Source organism: Schistocerca nitens, chromosome 4 (genome assembly GCF_023898315.1).
Source record: "Schistocerca nitens isolate TAMUIC-IGC-003100 chromosome 4, iqSchNite1.1, whole genome shotgun sequence".
NCBI lineage: Eukaryota > Metazoa > Arthropoda > Insecta > Orthoptera > Acrididae > Schistocerca > Schistocerca nitens.
Genome location: NC_064617.1, coordinates 862,796,162 through 862,814,777, shown reverse-complemented (window position 1 = coordinate 862,814,777; position 18,616 = coordinate 862,796,162). Strand labels below are relative to the sequence as shown.

The following is an 18,616-nucleotide window of genomic DNA, read 5'->3' as shown; positions in this document are numbered from 1 at the left end:
TCATTAACATTTTATTTTATCTGTATTTACTTTTCTTTTGTAATTTTATGTACTGACACATTCTACGACCATGGAGTTTTGCTCCTGCTTTTGGTCCTTTGCAGTTGGGTGTGTAAACTAAAATTATAAAATATGTCACCCGTTTCATGTCACATTCTCCTCAGCTGCGGGCTACAGGCAGACTACAGGCAGGTAGACTACACGAGGTAGAGAGTTAGATAGGTATAGACAGCTGGTTAGTACTCACGTTGACGACGCTGACTCCGAGCACGACGACCCAGCCCCAGCCGCCATCGGGCGCCACCAGCCGCGGCGCCCGGCGCTCTTCGGCGGCGATCCTCTGCTTCTCCGCCGCCGCCGCCGTCGCCTTCTTCCTTTTCCGCTCGGATCGCTTCCGCCGGTAGGCCACCAGGCGCTCCGTCGTCGTCTTGTCCTTCTCGTCCAGCATCCTGTCCTTCTCGCCTGACATCGCCTCTTTTTCAGCAGACATGTTTCCTGGAAAAGCAAATACATACTTATACAGTCATAACGATGTATTGTAAACCGTTTAAAAAATACCAGTGTATAGTGTGTAGGCATCTGATGTATTCTATTTATTTCTCGAAAAAAAAATACATGTTGGTATTCATACAGAAATACAAATGAAGCATAGGTGGAGCCAGAGGAAAACTCACCAAGAGAGGAAGAGTATGCAAGAATTAACCTGTTCATTTATCTATTGACTCACATGGCGGGTTTGCTTCAGGATGGAAATAAGACTACAAAGAAAAGAACTGAGACTACTCACCCTGCAAATGAACCTCTGTCACATTATATTACTACACAACTGTTTTCCCACTGGGAACTAAGCTCTCCAGAGCAAATACTGGGTGATCAAAAAGTCAGTATAAATAATGTAGATAGAGAGGTAAAAACTGACACACATGCTTGGAATGACGTGGGGCTTTATTAGAACAAAAAAAAAAAAAAAAAAAAAAACACCCCATATTGCTAGACGCGTGAAAGATCTCTTGCGCGCGTCGTTTGGTGATGATCGTGTGCTCAGCTGCCACTTTCGTCATGCTTGGCCTCCCAGGTCCCCAGACCTCAGTCAGTGCGATTATTGGCTTTTGGGTTACCTGACGTCGCAAGTTTATCGTAATCGACCGACTTCTCTAGGGAAGTTGAAAGACAACATCCGACGCCAATGCCTCACCATAACTTCGGACTTTCTTTACAGTGCTGTTCACAACATTATTCCTCGACTACAGCTATTGTTGAGGAATGTTGGTGGACATATTGAGCATTTCTTGTAAAGAACATCATCTTCGCTTTGTCTTACTTTGTTATGCTAATTATTGCTATTCTGATCAGATGAAGCGCCATCTGTCCGACATTTTTTGAACTTTTGTCTTTTTTTTTGGTTCTAATAAAACCCCATGTCATTCCAAGCATGTGTGTCAATTTGTACCTCTCTATCTACATTATTCCGTTTTCAAATTTATACTGACTTTTTGATGACCTGGTATTATTCACCCCCTTTAAAGAGTGCACTTGTCCATTTGGAACGTTGTAGGTTTTGCACCAGGTACTAGGCAGAAATGTGGCTCTCCACTGCTATCATATGTCATGGCAGTGTCATGATATGTGTGTATGCCATTCGGCTGTAACAAATCAACAGAGTAAGATGGATCAACATGGAGATCTGATAAAATGGTGGAAAGAAGCTATCGCGCCTGAATGTTCTCGTGACCTCACTGTGAATGAAGTGTATCAACGCAGACCGTCCAGTGAATCAACAAGATATGATGTATGGCACATAGCTGGACAGCAAAGCACAAGAGTAGTGGTGATAAAATGTTGCTAAGCCAGAGGAACCGGAGATGAGTGTCGCACCTTGGCAATGACAGTCGGCTTCAAATCTGGCCAGAACTCTATCAGTGGATACAGGCCCATCTCAATCAGTTTCCAACCAAATATCGCAACGAGAACTGCATGCAATGTATACTTGGAGATTGATTGTAACCTTTCATCTATATACGGCATAATTACGAAGTCCATCAAAACAAAGATGTCAGACAAACTAATAAACAGAGATGGAGGTTTCAATTCAAACAATGCTTGATGTCTGACAGTTAATTTATCAAGAGCTTGCTGGCTATCTCTCATACCATAACTGTGTTTCAAGGAATTTCAATGCGGGCTCTCAACATCAAAGGAGCATCACACAAGGGCATAGTGGGTATCAGTAAACTAGTAATCGAACCCAGGTATAATTAGTGGCGTGAGGCCAACAATAGTTCACAGTCTGGTTGGCGTACAAACAGCAACAAAGTCGCACCACTTGAAGAAGACGAATGGGCCAGTATTGTGCATAAAATGGAAACAACATCTCGGCAGCGTTCCCAGAAGCTCACCATCAGTCTGTTTTTGCCAGAAAAAAATTGTTCAAATGGCTCTGAGCACTATGGGACTTAACATCTTAGGTCATAAGTCCCCTAGAACTTAGAACTACTTAAACCTAGCTAACCTAAGGACATCACACACATCCATGCCCGAGGCAGGATTCGAACCTGCGACCGTAGCAGTCCCGCGGTTCCGGACTGCAGCGCCAGAACCGCTAGACCACCGCGGCCGGCTTTTTGCCAGAAGAGTTTGGTTTTATGTGCTGACAATCAGCCTGTCCCAGTTTTATAATTTAATTCCTATGAATTATGAACATTGGAATGTTGTTTTTGTATTTCACGATACTTGGATAAACTATTGTAAAATTTTTAAATACATGGAGGGCTACAATCCGACTCCAGCTGTCCACTACAATCAGTTCCCTTCTCATTGTTCGGTTGGAGAGCAGCATTCACTGACAGTTTCCTGTCAAGTTTGAAACCAGTAGTCACTCATAAGGCGTGAGCCTCGTCTTTGGTCCCTGTGGGTTAGCAGTTTTTTTCCTCCACTATTCTTCTGCCATGTTAAATGGCTGTATGCTACACAGCAGGGATCAGGAGGTTCCGGATGCTTTTGAAATTTTTTTCGAGGTCCAGAAGAAAAGCTTCATGTTCCTTACTAATTTTCATCTTTATTTTCACTCACAAAATAAGATGAAATACACTACACAGGCATATTGGTATTTAAAAATCCATAAAAAACTCGTAGTCCTTACTGACCTTTTTATTTAATTTTCATTCTCAAACTAACGTGATATACAACAGACAGGCACATTTGTATTAAAACTTCAGAAAAAAACGTGTATTCACTACTTTTTTCCTTCGATTTTCACTCACAAAATATGAAGTATAATAGAATGGTTTATTTTAAAAAATAAATGGGAGAAATTACATTTTCAGTCTTGAGCCAATTTCTTAAATTTAGGTTCTCGTGGGGAGCAGCTTTTGCGAATAGTGTGGGCGGTCGTTAATCTTGAGCAATACTTATTCTGCAACAAATTAGTTTTTGAAAATGAAATTTCACAAATATATGTGGAGTCAAACATTGTAGCCAGGTGTATGGCTAATTTTTCGTATTTTTCTTATTTCTCTGGGACAAATTATTCAGCCGTTGTAGTTCCATACGTCTGCAAGGAAATGTCTTTCTGCAAGTGTATTATCTCCATTTGGGGTAAAGGTTTAGAAAGGCACAACTTCGCAGCCACATCCGTCTATTCTGCCGTTGGAAAACCTCAAAAAGGCGATCTTAAGAATCGCGACAGCTTTTCTATGTCTGAAAACTTTTGGAATCTTGCTGCAAATTCCATCTTAAGATCTGACATAAAATTTGAGAATACTAAAATGTCCATATCAGAATTAATTTTGTATTAAAAAATTGTTAGAAAGTGAAAAATTTCTTGATCTGAAAAATCTTTTCAAAGATATTCAGCTTGCGAAGGAGAAAAGACACACTTCGTATCAGATCGCATATTGCAATTCATCAAGCTTTCCCTGCGAGGCGTTGTCATGTTGATTAATCGTGCAGGAAAGACGCGAATAACCGGCAGAAACCTGATTAATCAACAAGATCACATATTACTTTCCGATTTCCTTGTGGTTCGGTATTGAGCCCATTGAAATGTTTCAAAATGTCTTTCACGAGAGTCACAGCTAGAGTACTGTGGTCGTTTGCTAGGAACTCCAAATGGTTTCTTGTTTCTTGTGAATCCAAGTTTTCTGACAAAGATGTTGCTTCTTCTTTTATTTGCCAAAAAAATTCAACCACTTGACCTTTACTGAGCCAAGGAAGATTGTTGTCCTGCAGTATGTCAGAAATCGCCGAATCACACTCAGCAACAAATTGTTTGAGCTGTCTGTGCTGAAGAGCAGAACGAGACCTCATAAAATTAATCAACTTATCAACCTGTCCATTACTCCTTTCACAGTCACACTAAGTTTTCCACGAAGGGCTGCCTGGAGAAATGTGCTCTGATAAGATAGTAGCACAGCATCCTTATCTTTAATTCTCTTTACTGGTCTTTTTTCTTCCCCGATCATCACTGGGGACCCACCAGTTGAAAGACAGTTTTGTCGTAGCTAACGTTTGATTTTGTCGTGAAGTCATCAAAATTATTTAATGAATCTTCTCAGCGAGTCTTGCCTTTCAACAGCAGTATTGTTAGCAATGATTCTCTAAGTCTTTTACTTTCAATATCCAAAAATCGCACGAAAATGGACATTTGTTCTTCATCAACAATGTAGTATGATTCTTCTAGTGCTAAGGTGTAGCAAGGCACTTCATGCAGAAGTCCGAGCACCCAGAATTTCGGTTCTTCTTGTATTACTTCATGCCGACAATGGAATACCTTGAACTGTGGCAACAAGATCCCTTTTCTCTTCAAAAAGTGCCGCTGCCACTTCCAAAATGAATTGTTTTACAATCACAGAGTCTGAAAATGGCTTCCGGTGTTATGTCAAGCGTCCAACATACACGCACCCCTGGTTCTGCAGATTTTTCTTGCCCACTCATAGAAAGAACCAACAAGGCCATGCTTTGGACTGTTCGTGACTGGAAACAAGTTGCCTGCTCGGACGAGTCTCGTTTCAAATTGTATCGAGCGGATGGACGAGTACGGGTACGGAACAACCTCGTAAATGCATAGACCCTACATATGAGCACTGAACTGTTCCAGATGGTGGAGGCTCTGCAGTGGTATGGGGCGTAAGCAGTTTGAGTGATATGGGATTTCTGATACATCTAGATACGACTCTGACAGGTGACACGTACGTAAGCATCCTGTCTGACCACCTGCAGCCATTCATTGTGCATTCCGACGGACTTCGGCAACTCCAGCAGGACAATGCGACACCCCAAACGTCCAGAATGCTACAGAGTGGCTCCGGGAACACTCTTATGAGTTTAAACACTTCCGCTGGCCACCAAACTCACCGAAAATGAACATTAATAAGCATATCTGGGATGCCTTGCAACGTACTGTTCAGAAGAGATCTCCACCCCCTCGTACTCGTCCGGATTTATGGACAGCCCTGCAGGATTCACGGTGTCACTTCCGTCCAGCACTACTTCAGACAGTGGTGGAGTCCATGCCACGTCGTGTTGCGGCACCTCTGCGTGCTCGCGGGAGCCCTACACGATATTAGACAGGTGGACCATTTCTTTGGCTCTTCAGTGTAGATTCGCTCTTTATAAAAATAGCGGCGCCCGGCACGCAGCACGAGCCGACGCACCGCAAAGGAGCTACTTCCGTGACAAAGAATATGCTGCGGCACACCAAAGGAGCCTTACAGCAAAGGAGGCGCTTCGTTGTCAAAGATCGCGGCCGTCGAGTGAACTCGCTGGAATTTTCACACAGTAGCTTTAAGGCTAAGCTATCGTTCGAGTTACGAGCACAAAAAATGATGTTTAAATGAACGTGCCTTCTCCGACTTAATAGAGCTTTCAGAGGTTGCCAGAGTCTGAAATTGATTTATTAAATTTCCTTCTTCATTTTATGAAATTCTTGTGTTGCATTCGTGTACAGAGCCTTTATGTGGGTCGATATGATACGCTGCGCAGGCCGACCATATTGCTTCCTTCCGCGCACTGTCGTGCGCTGCACAACACAGCCAACATGTATTTAATCTATCTGTAATTACCAGTGAAGAATTCTAATTATTCAGCAGTTAATTGAAGACTACTAGAAAAAATATAAGGGTACCGCTGAAACCAGTTGCTGTCCACAGGAAAATCGTTTTTTTTTTAATTATTTGAGAACGTAATTTATGCTTTCAAAATATTTTTGGTCAGCCAGTTTTTGACCTTCCGTGGTCCGGACGTGGACCACAGTCCGCCAGTTGCCGATCGCTGCTGTCCATCATTCCTCGTTCAGACTTTGTTCAGTCTCGTTGATAGGTCAACAAATCAGGAAACTTTATTCACAGTGAGGTCGTGGGTACGTCCAGAAATGGTACCTTGTTTCAGCCATTTTGTCTGGTCTCCACATAGACCCATCTTACTGAACTGGTGTGTTACAGATGGCTGGCACAAAACACACATCGCCACTGCCGCAATGTAAGTCACCGGCGGAGGGTTTTATTTGTGCCTGGTACCAATTCTGCACTTCCTACAATGCTCCAAAGGGACAAGTGTGCTCTTTAACGGTGGTGAATAATATTTCCTCCGGAGAACTTCGTTCATAGTTGAAAAACAGTTGTATAGTAATAACGTGACAGAGGTTTATCAGTAACATGAGTAGTCTCAGCTATTTTCTTCGTGATCTTAATTCCATCCTAAAGCAAACGCACCAACTCGAGTCCATAGAGAAGTGAACTGGTTGTAGTCCCCAGATATCAAATAATTCAGTTTTTACTTCAACACTCTTCCTCTCTTGATGAGTTTTCAGCTGGCGCCTACTTCTGTGCTTTGCTTGCATTTCTATACAGATACCAACCTATTCGTGAGAGGTAAATATAATACAACATATGCCTATGCACTAAACGTTTTTTCAAGCAGAAATTTTTGTTAGCTGATTAAACAGTTGTATTAAATATGTGTATACTGACTGCTTCGTTATTTTAATACATTGTACTTAACACCCACACTGGTGTCAGACTTGCTCTAAGCATTGTCTGTAACACCAAAGATGTGATCGTTTTCTGCTGTCTTGTTCTTCTTTCTTTGCTGACAAATCAAACTGTGGTGGCAGCGGAAATACAATTGTTCAAGCTATCCATTAATGATTGCATAATACTCTGTGATAAAAAATTAGAAACCCTACTGTGAACTTTATAACCAAACATATGATATTATTACCGGGCAAGCAAGGTGAAATATGAGTGATTAGCATACAAATGTAGGGTTGCTGTTGTTATGGTCTTCAGTCCTGAGACTGGTTTGATGCAGCTCTCCATGCTACTCTAACCTGTGCAAGCTTCTTCATCTGCCAGTACCTACTGCAGCCTACATCCTTCTGAATCTGTTTAGTGTATTCATCTCTTGGTCTCCCTCTACGATTTTTACCCTCCACGCTGCTCTCCAATACTAAATTGGTGATCCCTCGATGTCTCAGAACATGTCTTACCAACCGATCCCTTCTTCTAGTCAAGTTGTGCCACAAGCTCCTCTTCTCCCCAATTCTATTCAATACCTCCTCATTAGTTATGTGATCTACCCATCTAATCTTCAGCATTCTTCTGTAGCACCACATTTCGAAAGCTTCTATTCTCTTCTTGTCTAAACTATTTATCGTCCACGTTTCACTTCCATACATGGCTACACTTCATACAAATACTTTCAGAAACGACTTCCTGACATTTAAATCTTCCTTTCGATGTTAACAAATTTTTCTTCTTCAGAAACGCTTTCCTTGCCATTGCCAGTCTACATTTTATATCCTTTCCACTCCGACCATCATCAGTTATTTTGCTCCCCAAATAGCAAGGTAATGAAACTACTTTCACATGGGACGTAAAAATTTTACACCTATAGAATGGGGACACCACTATGATGTACTAGAAAGCTCGAAAATTTCTACTCGGGCTTCAGATCAACTTGAACATCAACAGATACAAGGTTTAAAGAATAAATAAGCTAGCAATAATTGTGGCGTATTTGATTCACTACAAACTGTCAGTCGTTACTAGTTAGACAAGCTGTGGCGTTAGCTGAAGATGATTCTGTGATAGGATCGAAACCACTTATGGTGCATTTCTGCACGTTTTAATGTAGTTGTTGCGAGTAGGGAATATTATCTCATTTATTACTCTCATAAAATTCGGCAGTTCTCTGAAATCAAGGGTGTCTGAAATTATACTGCAGCTCACCTATTTTCCAGCTGTACGTAGAATGGTTAATACTCAGTAAACTCTCTAGAAGGTTAATTTACGCAGTACATATTGGAGCTAGAACTTTGGTTCTTCCGGTTTTTCTCGAAGTTCAAGGCTTCATCGTGAAAAACCTGTAAAAACTTAACGATTCAAAGTATTAAGCCATCCCCAGCCACTGCTTTCTCCCATCTTTCGGGCAGTACACGAATCCCGCGGCGGAAAAACTGGGCGTCTTTTAAGGATATCCACGAATTGATCGAATTATGCGCTTGTTCACAGAACCATAAATGCTGATCAACCAGGTTCGGAAAAGGTGGTAGTCAGAGGAAACAATGCCTGGAGAATCCGGCAGGTGGGGTAGGACTTTCCATTTCAACGTTTCCAAGTACGTTTTGACGCTTTTGCTACATGCCGTCCAGCACTGTCGTGCTGCAAAATCATCTTTTCATGTCTATCACCGTGTTGTGGCCGTTTGTCTTTCAGTGCTCGCCAAAAACGCATCAAGTGCTTTCGATGACGAACTCTTGTGGTTCTTTCCGTTGTTTTCACTAGCTTCGAAAACCTTCTCTCCTCCACCGCCATACCGGTCGTCTACGCCAAAATCAGCGATCTTAAAGTGTTGAAACGATTCTCTAAACGTTCTTTCACTGTTGCATCACTATAAGTCTTAGCCAACATTTTATGAACCTGAGCCACAGATTTCTTCGTGTTAAAGCAGAAAATTAAACCTTCCCGAAAATGAGTATTGGGCTCTTACACTGATATATTCAGTCGAGAATAACTTCATTACGCAATCACAAATCGACGAATATGTTGAAGGCGTTATATTTACAAATGCCTAAGATTACTGTATGAGACTTAAGACCTACTAAATGTATCATATTTTCCGCTACCGCTACTGTCATCTATTGCCAAACGGCGGAAGCAAAGTTTTAGTCCTAATACATTCTACATCCAAATCTACACCCATACTGTGTAAAACAACGCGAAGTGCATGGCAGAGGATACGTCCCATTGAACCAGTTATAAGGGTGTTGTCCTGTTCTATTCATGCATGGAGCGTGGGAAGAATGATTGTTCAGTGCCTCAGGGCGGGCAGTAATTAGTCTAATCTTATCCTCACGATCTCTGTGTGAGCGATACGTAGGGGTTGTAGCACATTGCTAAAGTCATCATTTAAAGCCGGTTCTTGGAACTTTGTTAGTAGAGTTTCTCGGGATAGATTACGTCTATCTTCAAGAGTCTTCCAGTTCAGTTTCTTTAATGTCTCTATGACATGCTCCTACGGGCCAAATAAACCTTCATGGACCCCACACATTTGAGCAACATTCTAGAATGGATCGCACAAGTGATTTGTAAGTAATCTCCTTTACACAATGAATGCACTTCCCCAGTATTCTACCAATAACCAAAGTCTACAACCTGCTTTACCCACAAATGAGTCTATATGATAATTCTATTTCATATCCCTACAAAGTGTTACGCCCGGGTATTTGAATGAAAAGACGATTCCAGATGTGTCTCATTGATATTACAGTCACAGGATACTACGCTTCTTCGTTTTGTGAAATGCACTATTTTACATTTCTGTACATTTAATGCAAGTTGCCAATCTGTGAACCAATTTGATATCTTATCGAGATCTGGGTGAATATTTAAGCAGCTTCTTTCAGACAGTACTTCATTAAAGGTACCTGCATCAACTGCAAAATATCTTTGGTTAGTACTAATATTGTCTGCAAGGTCATTAATATACAACATGAACAGAAAAGGTCTCAACACACTTCCCTGGGGCACAGCCGAAGTTACTTCTACATCTGACGATGACTCCATCCAAGACAACATTCTGCGACCTCCCTACCAAAAAATCCTCAATCCAATCAAAATGGCTCTGAGCACTATGGGACTCAACTGCGGAGGTCATTAGTCCCCTAGAACTTAGAACTAGTTAAACCTAACTAACCTAAGGACATCACAAACATCCATGCCCGAGGCAGGATTCGAACCTGCGACCGTAGCGGTCTTGCGGTTCCAGACTGCAGCGCCTTTAACCGCACGGCCACTTCGGCCGGCCAATCCAATCACAAATTTCACTTGATACCCTGTATAATCGAACTTTTAACAATAATCGGAGGTGTGATACTGAGTCAAATGGTTTTCGGAAATACTGCATCTACCCGTTTGCCTTGATCCAAGGCTTTCAGTATGTCATGTGAGAAAAGTGCGAATTGGGTTTCCCATGATCGATGTTTTCGGAATCCATGTTGGTTGGCATGGAGGAGGTCAACCTATTCGAGATATCTCATTATATTTGAGCTCAGAATATGTTCTAAGACTCCACAACAAATTGATGTCATGGATATTGGACAGTAGTTTTTTGAAATACTTCTACTACGCTTTTTGTAGACGGGTATGACCTGTGCTTTCTTCCAATTACTGCGCACGGTTTTTTGTTCGAGGGATCTACGATAATTATAGTTATAAGAGGGGCTAACATTCTCACATAGTGTAGAATTAATTAAACTAATTTTGAACGAGATCAGTGAGGTTTATAATACACTCCTGGAAATTGAAATAAGAACACCGTGAATTCATTGTCCCAGGAAGGGGAAACTTTATTGACACATTCCTGGGGTCAGATACATCACATGATCACACTGACAGAACCACAGGCACATAGACACAGGCAACAGAGCATGCACAATGTCGGCACTAGTACAGTGTATATCCACCTTTCGCAGCAATGCAGGCTGCTATTCTCCCATGGAGATCACACTGACAGAACCACAGGCACATAGACACAGGCAACAGAGCATGCACAATGTCGGCACTAGTACAGTGTATATCCACCTTTCGCAGCAATGCAGGCTGCTATTCTCCCATGGAGACGATCGTAGAGATGCTGGATGTAGTCCTGTGGAACGGCTTGCCATGCCATTTCCACCTGGCGCCTCAGTTGGACCAGCGTTCGTGCCGGACGTGCAGACCGCGTGAGACGACGACGCTTCATCCAGTCCCAAACATGCTCAATGGGGGACAGATCCGGAGATCTTGCTGGCCAGGGTAGTTGACTTACACCTTCTAGAGCACGTTGGGTGGCACGGGATACATGCGGACGTGCATTGTCCTGTTGGAACAGCAAGTTCCCTTGCCGGTCTAGGAATGGTAGAACGATGGGTTCGATGACGGTTTGGATGTACCGTGCACTATTCAGTGTCCCCTCGACGATCACCAGTGGTGTACGGCCAGTGTAGGAGATCGCTCCCCACACCATGATGCCGGGTGTTGGCCCTGTGTGCCTCGGTGGTATGCAGTCCTGATTGTGGCGCTCACCTGCACGGCGCCAAACACGCATACGGCCATCATTGGCACCAAGGCAGAAGCGACTCTCATCGCTGAAGACGACACGTCTCCATTCGTCCCTCCATTCACGCCTGTCGCGACACCACTGGAGGCGGGCTGCACGATGTTGGGGCGTGAGCGGAAGACGGCCTAACGGTGTGCGGGACCGTAGCCCAGCTTCATGGAGACGGTTGCGAATGGTCCTCGCCGATACCCCAGGAGCAACAGTGTCCCTAATTTGTTGGGAAGTGGCGGTGCGGTCCCCTACGGCACTGCGTAGGATCCTACGGTCTTGGCGTGCATCCGTGCGTCGCTGCGGTCCGGTCCCAGGTCGACGGGCACGTGCACCTTCCGCCGACCACTGGCGACAACATCGATGTACTGTGGAGACCTCACGCCCCACGTGTTAAGCAATTCGGCGGTACGTCCACCTGGCCTCCCGCATGCCCACTATACGCCCTCGCTCAAAGTCCGCCAACTGCACATACGGTTCACGTCCACGCTGTCGCGGCATGCTACCAGTGTTAAAGACTGCGATGGAGCTCCGTATGCCACGGCAAACTGGCTGACACTGACGGCGGCGGTGCACAAATGCTGCGCAGCTAGCGCCATTCGACGGCCAACACCGCGGTTCCTGGTGTGTCCGCTGTGCCGTGCGTGTGATCATTGCTTGTACAGCCCTCTCGCAGTGTCCGGAGCAAGTATGGTGGGTCTGACACACCGGTGTCAATGTGTTCTTTTTTCCATTTCCAGGAGTGTATAACGTTCACTTAACCTCGACAGGCACAGAACACCTGCTTGAATAGACAAACGGAGGAATGAGGTAGCGATGGGAAGGGGGGGGGGGAGGGAGCACGAAATGGAAAGAGGGGAGAATCATCGTTGTTGACGGTACCGATCAGGCCATTCGCTTGACAAAAAGTGAAATATAGCACACATCCTTTGTTACTTTTATATACATCGGTCTGCAGAAGACTATTATCGACCACAATTACTGTAGACAGAAACTCTTTATTGTAAAATATGCATAGCGTAAACGTGTGTCACTACAATGCTGAAGAAATTCCGAATTGCTCACTTTCCGTACATACAATTACATGCACGCCATGAGTCCATTACGAGGGATATCAACGTGTTAAGTTGGAATTTTTACGGTAAACAAACCGACACATCACGCAAGGCGAGTAAGCGGAACTGAATGACACAAAGCCAACGAGGACTGCGGTAGTTCTGGGAAAGAATGAAAGTATGGACGGACAATGGCTGTCACTCTTTCGCCACATCACAAATCCTTTTCTACGTTGCATAGTTATGCCCGAGAGTTACACTAATTGCCTTTTGTAAATCCGAACTATTCACTTAGAGCTAATTAAGAATAGCATATAAAAGAGAATTTTGTTTATTGTGTGACGGACATTTATTCACTTCCCTATTCCATAAATCCACTCCTCTGCAATGGAGCAGAAAATTAAGGTTTTTGTTTGTGGCTAAGTTAAATTTAAATTTGTTTTAAAGCAAAACCAGGCACCGTGCAAGTTTGAACATTAATTAATGCGGCCTAACAACGAAAAATGTAAATGAATATTTTAGTTCAAATCATATACGCATATTCCCTACCGAAAGCTCTGCACATATCGCTGGAGATTCATTGCCGTTTAAATTCTATACAGTAATATGATTTCAGCGGCACCTGGCGCTAGGCGTCGGTTTTGAATGACTTTCGCCCGAGTGCCTGTCCGTTCCGGTGTGGAGCCGTACGCCGCCCGGTTGGCCGTGCGGTCTAACGCGCTGCTTCCGAGCGGGAAGGAGTTCCGGACCACGGCACCAATCCGCCCAGCGGATTAGTGTCGAGATCCGGTATGCCGGCCAGTCTGTGGATGGTTTTTAAGGCGGTTTTCCATCTGCCTCGGCAAATGCGGGCTCGTTCCCCTTATTCCGCCTCAGTTAGACTATGTCGGCGATTGCTGCGCAACTAAGTTCTCCACGTACGCGTACACCACCATTACTCTACCACGCAAACATAGGGGCTACACTCGTCTGGTGTGAGACGTTCCCTGGGGGGGTCCATCGGAGGCCGAACCGCACAATAACCCTGGGTTCGGTGTGGGGCGGCGGAGGGATGAAGTGGATTGCGGCAGTCGTCGTGGGGTTGTGGACCACTGCAGATGCGGAGGGGACGGAGCCTCTCCGTCGTTTCTAGATCCCCCATTAACATACAGTACAATACAATACAATATGATTTCAAATGATTTGGATAAAAACTGAGAGTCAACTCTGAAACATGTCAGTGCGTCTGATTTGGCGTAACTAAATTAAGTACAGATATTTTTATACGCGGTACATTAATATGTGCACATAGTGGGTAGGTTAGTACGTTGTTTTTCTCTCTCTATCTAACAGTCATCCCGCAAAGAACCCACGTAATTTACTACCTGGGCCAGCCGCTGTGGCCGAGCGGTTCTAGGCACTTCAGTCCGGAACCGCGCTGCTGCTACGGTCGCAGGTTCGAATCTTGCCTCGGGCATGGATGTGTGTGCTGTCCTTAGGTTAGTTAGGTTCAAGTAGTTCTAAGTCTAAGGGACTGATGACCTCATATGTTAAGTCCCATAGTGCTTGGAGCCATTTGAAGTTTACTACCTGATGTTTTCTGCATGGACGTAACTGTACCACTAAGTAGACTACACTTGTCAGTATAGACTACCGTTTTGCATCCACGCATCCACAATTCAACACGTGACCTGCTGCACAGGGGAAAATAAGCATGAACGTCTTGCTCTTGCCACATGTACTTGGGGTACTAACCAACCTAAAAACATACGACTTGTAATAGCTATTATTATTAGTCTCCAAATGACGTAAATGCTGATGTAATGTTGTTCAATACACCATCCTCAGACACCAATAGAAATATCTGTACTTACACTCCTAATAATTTGTATTTATATGAGTGGGTAAAATAAAAAAGTCCTCAAAATCTTTATAAGACTGACACGGAACTGACTTTTGTTAATGAAGGAAACGAAAATGTTAGAAAACGTGATTTCGATAAGCCAACCCAGCTAGCTGTCATGTCTGCGTCTCCCGCGAGCTCTAAACAGAGTACTTCGCTGTGTCCTTAGGACTGAGCGAGTGAGAGGAAGAGAGGTGTTTAGTCACCGGTTGAATCCAACGCAAAATGGCGCTCATGACAGAAAAGCGCGAGTTCATTGTCGAGTGTTATACGAAGCACAGTTCGTAGTAAACGAGTGCAGAACCGTTTGCGCAAGGGTTTAAGACTGGCAATGTTTTTGAAAAAAAAAAACCGTAGAAAGTCTGGAACGTAAAACTTACTAGCAAAATGGCCTGAAACGGGCTCCGTAGCGAATAACGAATGTAAGTATCCGAAAAGAGTTTCAACACCACAAAACACTGCTCCAGTGAAAGAAAGCCTGCAACGAAGTCCGACGGAATGTCAACGTCGTTTATCTGTGCCGAGTGAGAATCAAGAGAGTCGCGTCGAAACATTAGCAAAAAAGACGTGCCTCTGTATCCTTAGAACTTTACCATCGCGCAAGAGTTAATCCAAACGAACTTTTGCGTGCTAAGTTCTGCTGGCGGCTTCTGAATGTGGAGTGGAATCAGGATTTCTCAGTTTTTCATTTCTTGGGGTGAGGCCTGTTCAGCGGATCAGTGTGTGTAAACTCACACAGCATGCGCCATTATGCTTCGGAAAACCACCATCAGTACTTTGAAGAGCCGTTGCATAATCTAGAGATTGGTATTCGGTGCACAATGTCTGGTGTCGCAATCGTAACAAGATTCTTTCATCAAACTGTCAGTGCTAATCGGTATGTCCAGAAACTGTTTAATCCCTGTACGGATCACATAACATGAACGACATGTCCGAAAGAACAGACACCTCATACATCAGACTTAGCATGGACTCAACAAGCCGTTCGAAGTCCCCTACACAAATATCGAGCCATGTTGCCTCTACAGCCGTCCATAATTGCGAAGCTATTGCCGGTACAGAGTTTTGTTCACGAAGTGACCACTCGGTTATGTCTCATATCGGGCGATCTGCATGGCCAAATAATTCGCTCGAATTGTCCATAACGTCCTTCAAATCAGTCGCGAACAATTAGGCTCGCTGATATGGCGCATTGTCCTCCATAACATGACGTCCATGAATGGCTGAAAATGGTCTCCAAGTAGCCGAACACAACCATCAATGATCGGTTCAGTTCCAAGTAAACACTGCCCACACCTTTATGGAGCCATCAACGGCTTGCACAGTGCCCTGTTGACAACTTATGTCTATGGATCGTATGGACTGCGCCACACTCGAACCTTACCATATGCTCTTGCCAACTGAAATCGGGACTCATCCGTTCAGGGTACTGTTTTCAACTCGTCCAGAACAGTGCAGGTTCGCACATGGCACGTGTCTAAATGGCTCTGAGCACTATGGGACTCAACTGCTGTGGTCATAAGTCCCCTAGAACTTAGAACTACTTAAACATAATTAACCTAAGGACAGCACACAACACCCAGCCAACACGAGGCAGAGAAAATCCCTGACCCCGCCGGGAATCGAACCCGGGAACCCGGGCGTGGGAAGCGAGAACGCTACCGCACGACCACGAGATGCGGGCTGGCACGTGTCTCTATGAAGTGTCTGCATGACGCTGAGCTATTCATGTGGCCAGCAAAAGCCTCAGATCTGTCCCCGACAGAACTTCCATGGGACCAGTTCAGACGTCAACTTCGTCCCGTTGCCAGTATCCAGGATTTTGGCTCAGGAGAGGGTACAACGACTTTATGACACCTGTCCCAAGGGAATCAGTTTGTGCGTCCAGGCCAGAGGTGGTGCAAGGTCATACTGGCAAGTGGGCCATTACAGCCAAGTTCTCTGTACTCTATGAGGTTTCAGGATTGCAGCCGGATCACGTTGAGTTTTTGCCACAATATTTCGGCTGGCAACCGTTCAAAAAAATGGTTCAAATGGCTCTGAGCACTAAGGGACTTAACAGCTATGGTCATCAGTCCCCTAGAACTTACAAGGGAATCTCCCCATCGCACCCCCCCTCGGATTTAGTTATAAGTTGGCACAGTGAATAGGCCTTGAAAAACTGAACACAGATCAATCGAGAAAACAGGAAGAAGTTGTGTCGAACTGTGAAAAAATAAACAAAATATACAAACTGAGTAGTTCATGGGAAGATATGCAACATCAAGGAGGCTGGGAATGCGGGAGCGCTGTGGTCTCGTGGTAACGTGAGCAGCTGCGGAACGAAAGGTCCTTGGTTCAAATCTTCCATCGAGTGAAAAGTTTATTTTTTTATTTTCAGTTTATGTGACAAACTCTTATGTTTTCATCACTTTTTTGGGAGTGATTATCACATCCACAAGAAAACCTAAATCGGGGAAGGTAGAAGAATCTTTTTACCCATTCGCCAAGTGTACAAGTTAGGTGGGTCGACAACATATCCCTGTCATGTGACGCACATGCCGTTACCAGTGTCGTATAGAATATATCAGATCTGTTTTCCTGTCGAGGAATCGGTTGACCTATGACTTTGCGATCAAATGTTTTCGCTTCCCATTGGAGAGGCACGTCCTTTCGTCTACTAATCGCACGGTTTTGCGATGCGGTCGCACACAGACACTAAACTTATTACAGTGAACAGAGACGTCAATGAACGAACGGACAGATAATAACTATGCAAAAATAAAGAAAGTAAAATTTTCACTCTAGGGAAGACTTGAACCAAGGACCTTTCGTTCTGCAGCTGCTCACGCTACCACGGGACCACGGGACCACGGCGCTCCTGAGCCCACATTGTCCATGATGTTGCCTATGTGGCCCATGGACTACTCAGTTTGTATATTTTGCTTATTTTTTTACAGTTCCACACAACTTCTTCCTGTTTTCTCGATTCATTTGTGTTCAGTTTTTCAAGGCCTATGCACTGTGCCAACTTATAACTAAATCTGAGGGGGGTGCGATGGGGAGGTTCCCTTGTTAGAACTACTTAAACCTAACTAACCTAAGGACTGCACACAACACCCAGCCAACACGAGGCAGAGAAAATCCCTGACCCCGCCGGGAATCGAACCCGGGAACCCGGGCGTGGGAAGCGAGAACGCTACCGCACGACCACGAGATGCGGACGCTGGCAACCGTCCAGCCATCTTCACGTGAGTGTCCGCCACTGGAGACTGCTTTTTTTGTGGTAGGTTGTGGTAGAGCATCACTGGTGGTGTAAGGGTAAAATTTTTCTATCTTACAATGAAATTATTGAATTGCACGTTGAAGGCATAGCAGTGGGACATGAAGTCCCATACCGCCCTCCAATGGTGGAAGTTGAAGGCTGCAGGCAGGTACTACTAGTGATACTGGTGGTCGTGCCATGGACGTCACATATTGAGTGGTCGTATCGAGACTGACACATTATTAGTGGCTGTAACAGGGCTGTCGTTAGCCATGATTTGAATGTGATTCCTTGAGGGTGGCAAGAGGAACAGGGTGTCCGTACCAGAGCCGTGGAGGCGTTGTACCAAGTTTTCCATTGTGGTGCAGGCTACCCACTTTGTCACATAGACACCTTGCCTTCTCTCGTATGGACGTCTTTCGAGTTACCATTGCTACATGTAGTGGACTGTTAAGGCAGCCAGTCTACAGTGACGGGTAGCCGAAAGGGCACACGTACACACACGCCGACTGGCACGAAGTCTGGAACAGGATTCGTAATGAATGTGATAAAGAAAAGAACGTAGCTACTAGAACACTTAACTTTTATATCGTCCTTTGGTATACAGCATTCTTGATGATACAAGTGAGACTATCTTGAGATACATGCAATGATACAAATGGCGCCTTGCTAGGTCGTAGCCATTAACTTAGCTGAAGGCTATTCTAACTGTCTCTCGGCAAATGAGAGAAAGGCTTCGTCAGTGTAGTCGCTAGCAACGTCGTCGTACAACTGGGGCGAGTGCTAGTAAGCCTCTCGAGACCTGCCGTGTGGTGGCGCTCGGTCTACGATCACTCAGTGGCGACACGCGGG

General features: G+C 44.5%; 1 protein-coding gene across 1 annotated transcript in view; it reads right to left on the bottom strand.

The window, feature by feature from the left end:
* The window catches only part of LOC126251893 (uncharacterized), a 586,892-nt gene that overhangs the window by 386,703 nt on the left and 181,573 nt on the right, over positions 1 to 18,616 (bottom strand). The window contains exon 2 of the mRNA XM_049952604.1: positions 248 to 495. Coding sequence (XP_049808561.1) covers positions 248 to 490 — 243 coding nt within the window. The 5' untranslated portion in view covers positions 491 to 495. The remainder of the gene's footprint in view (positions 1 to 247; positions 496 to 18,616) is intronic.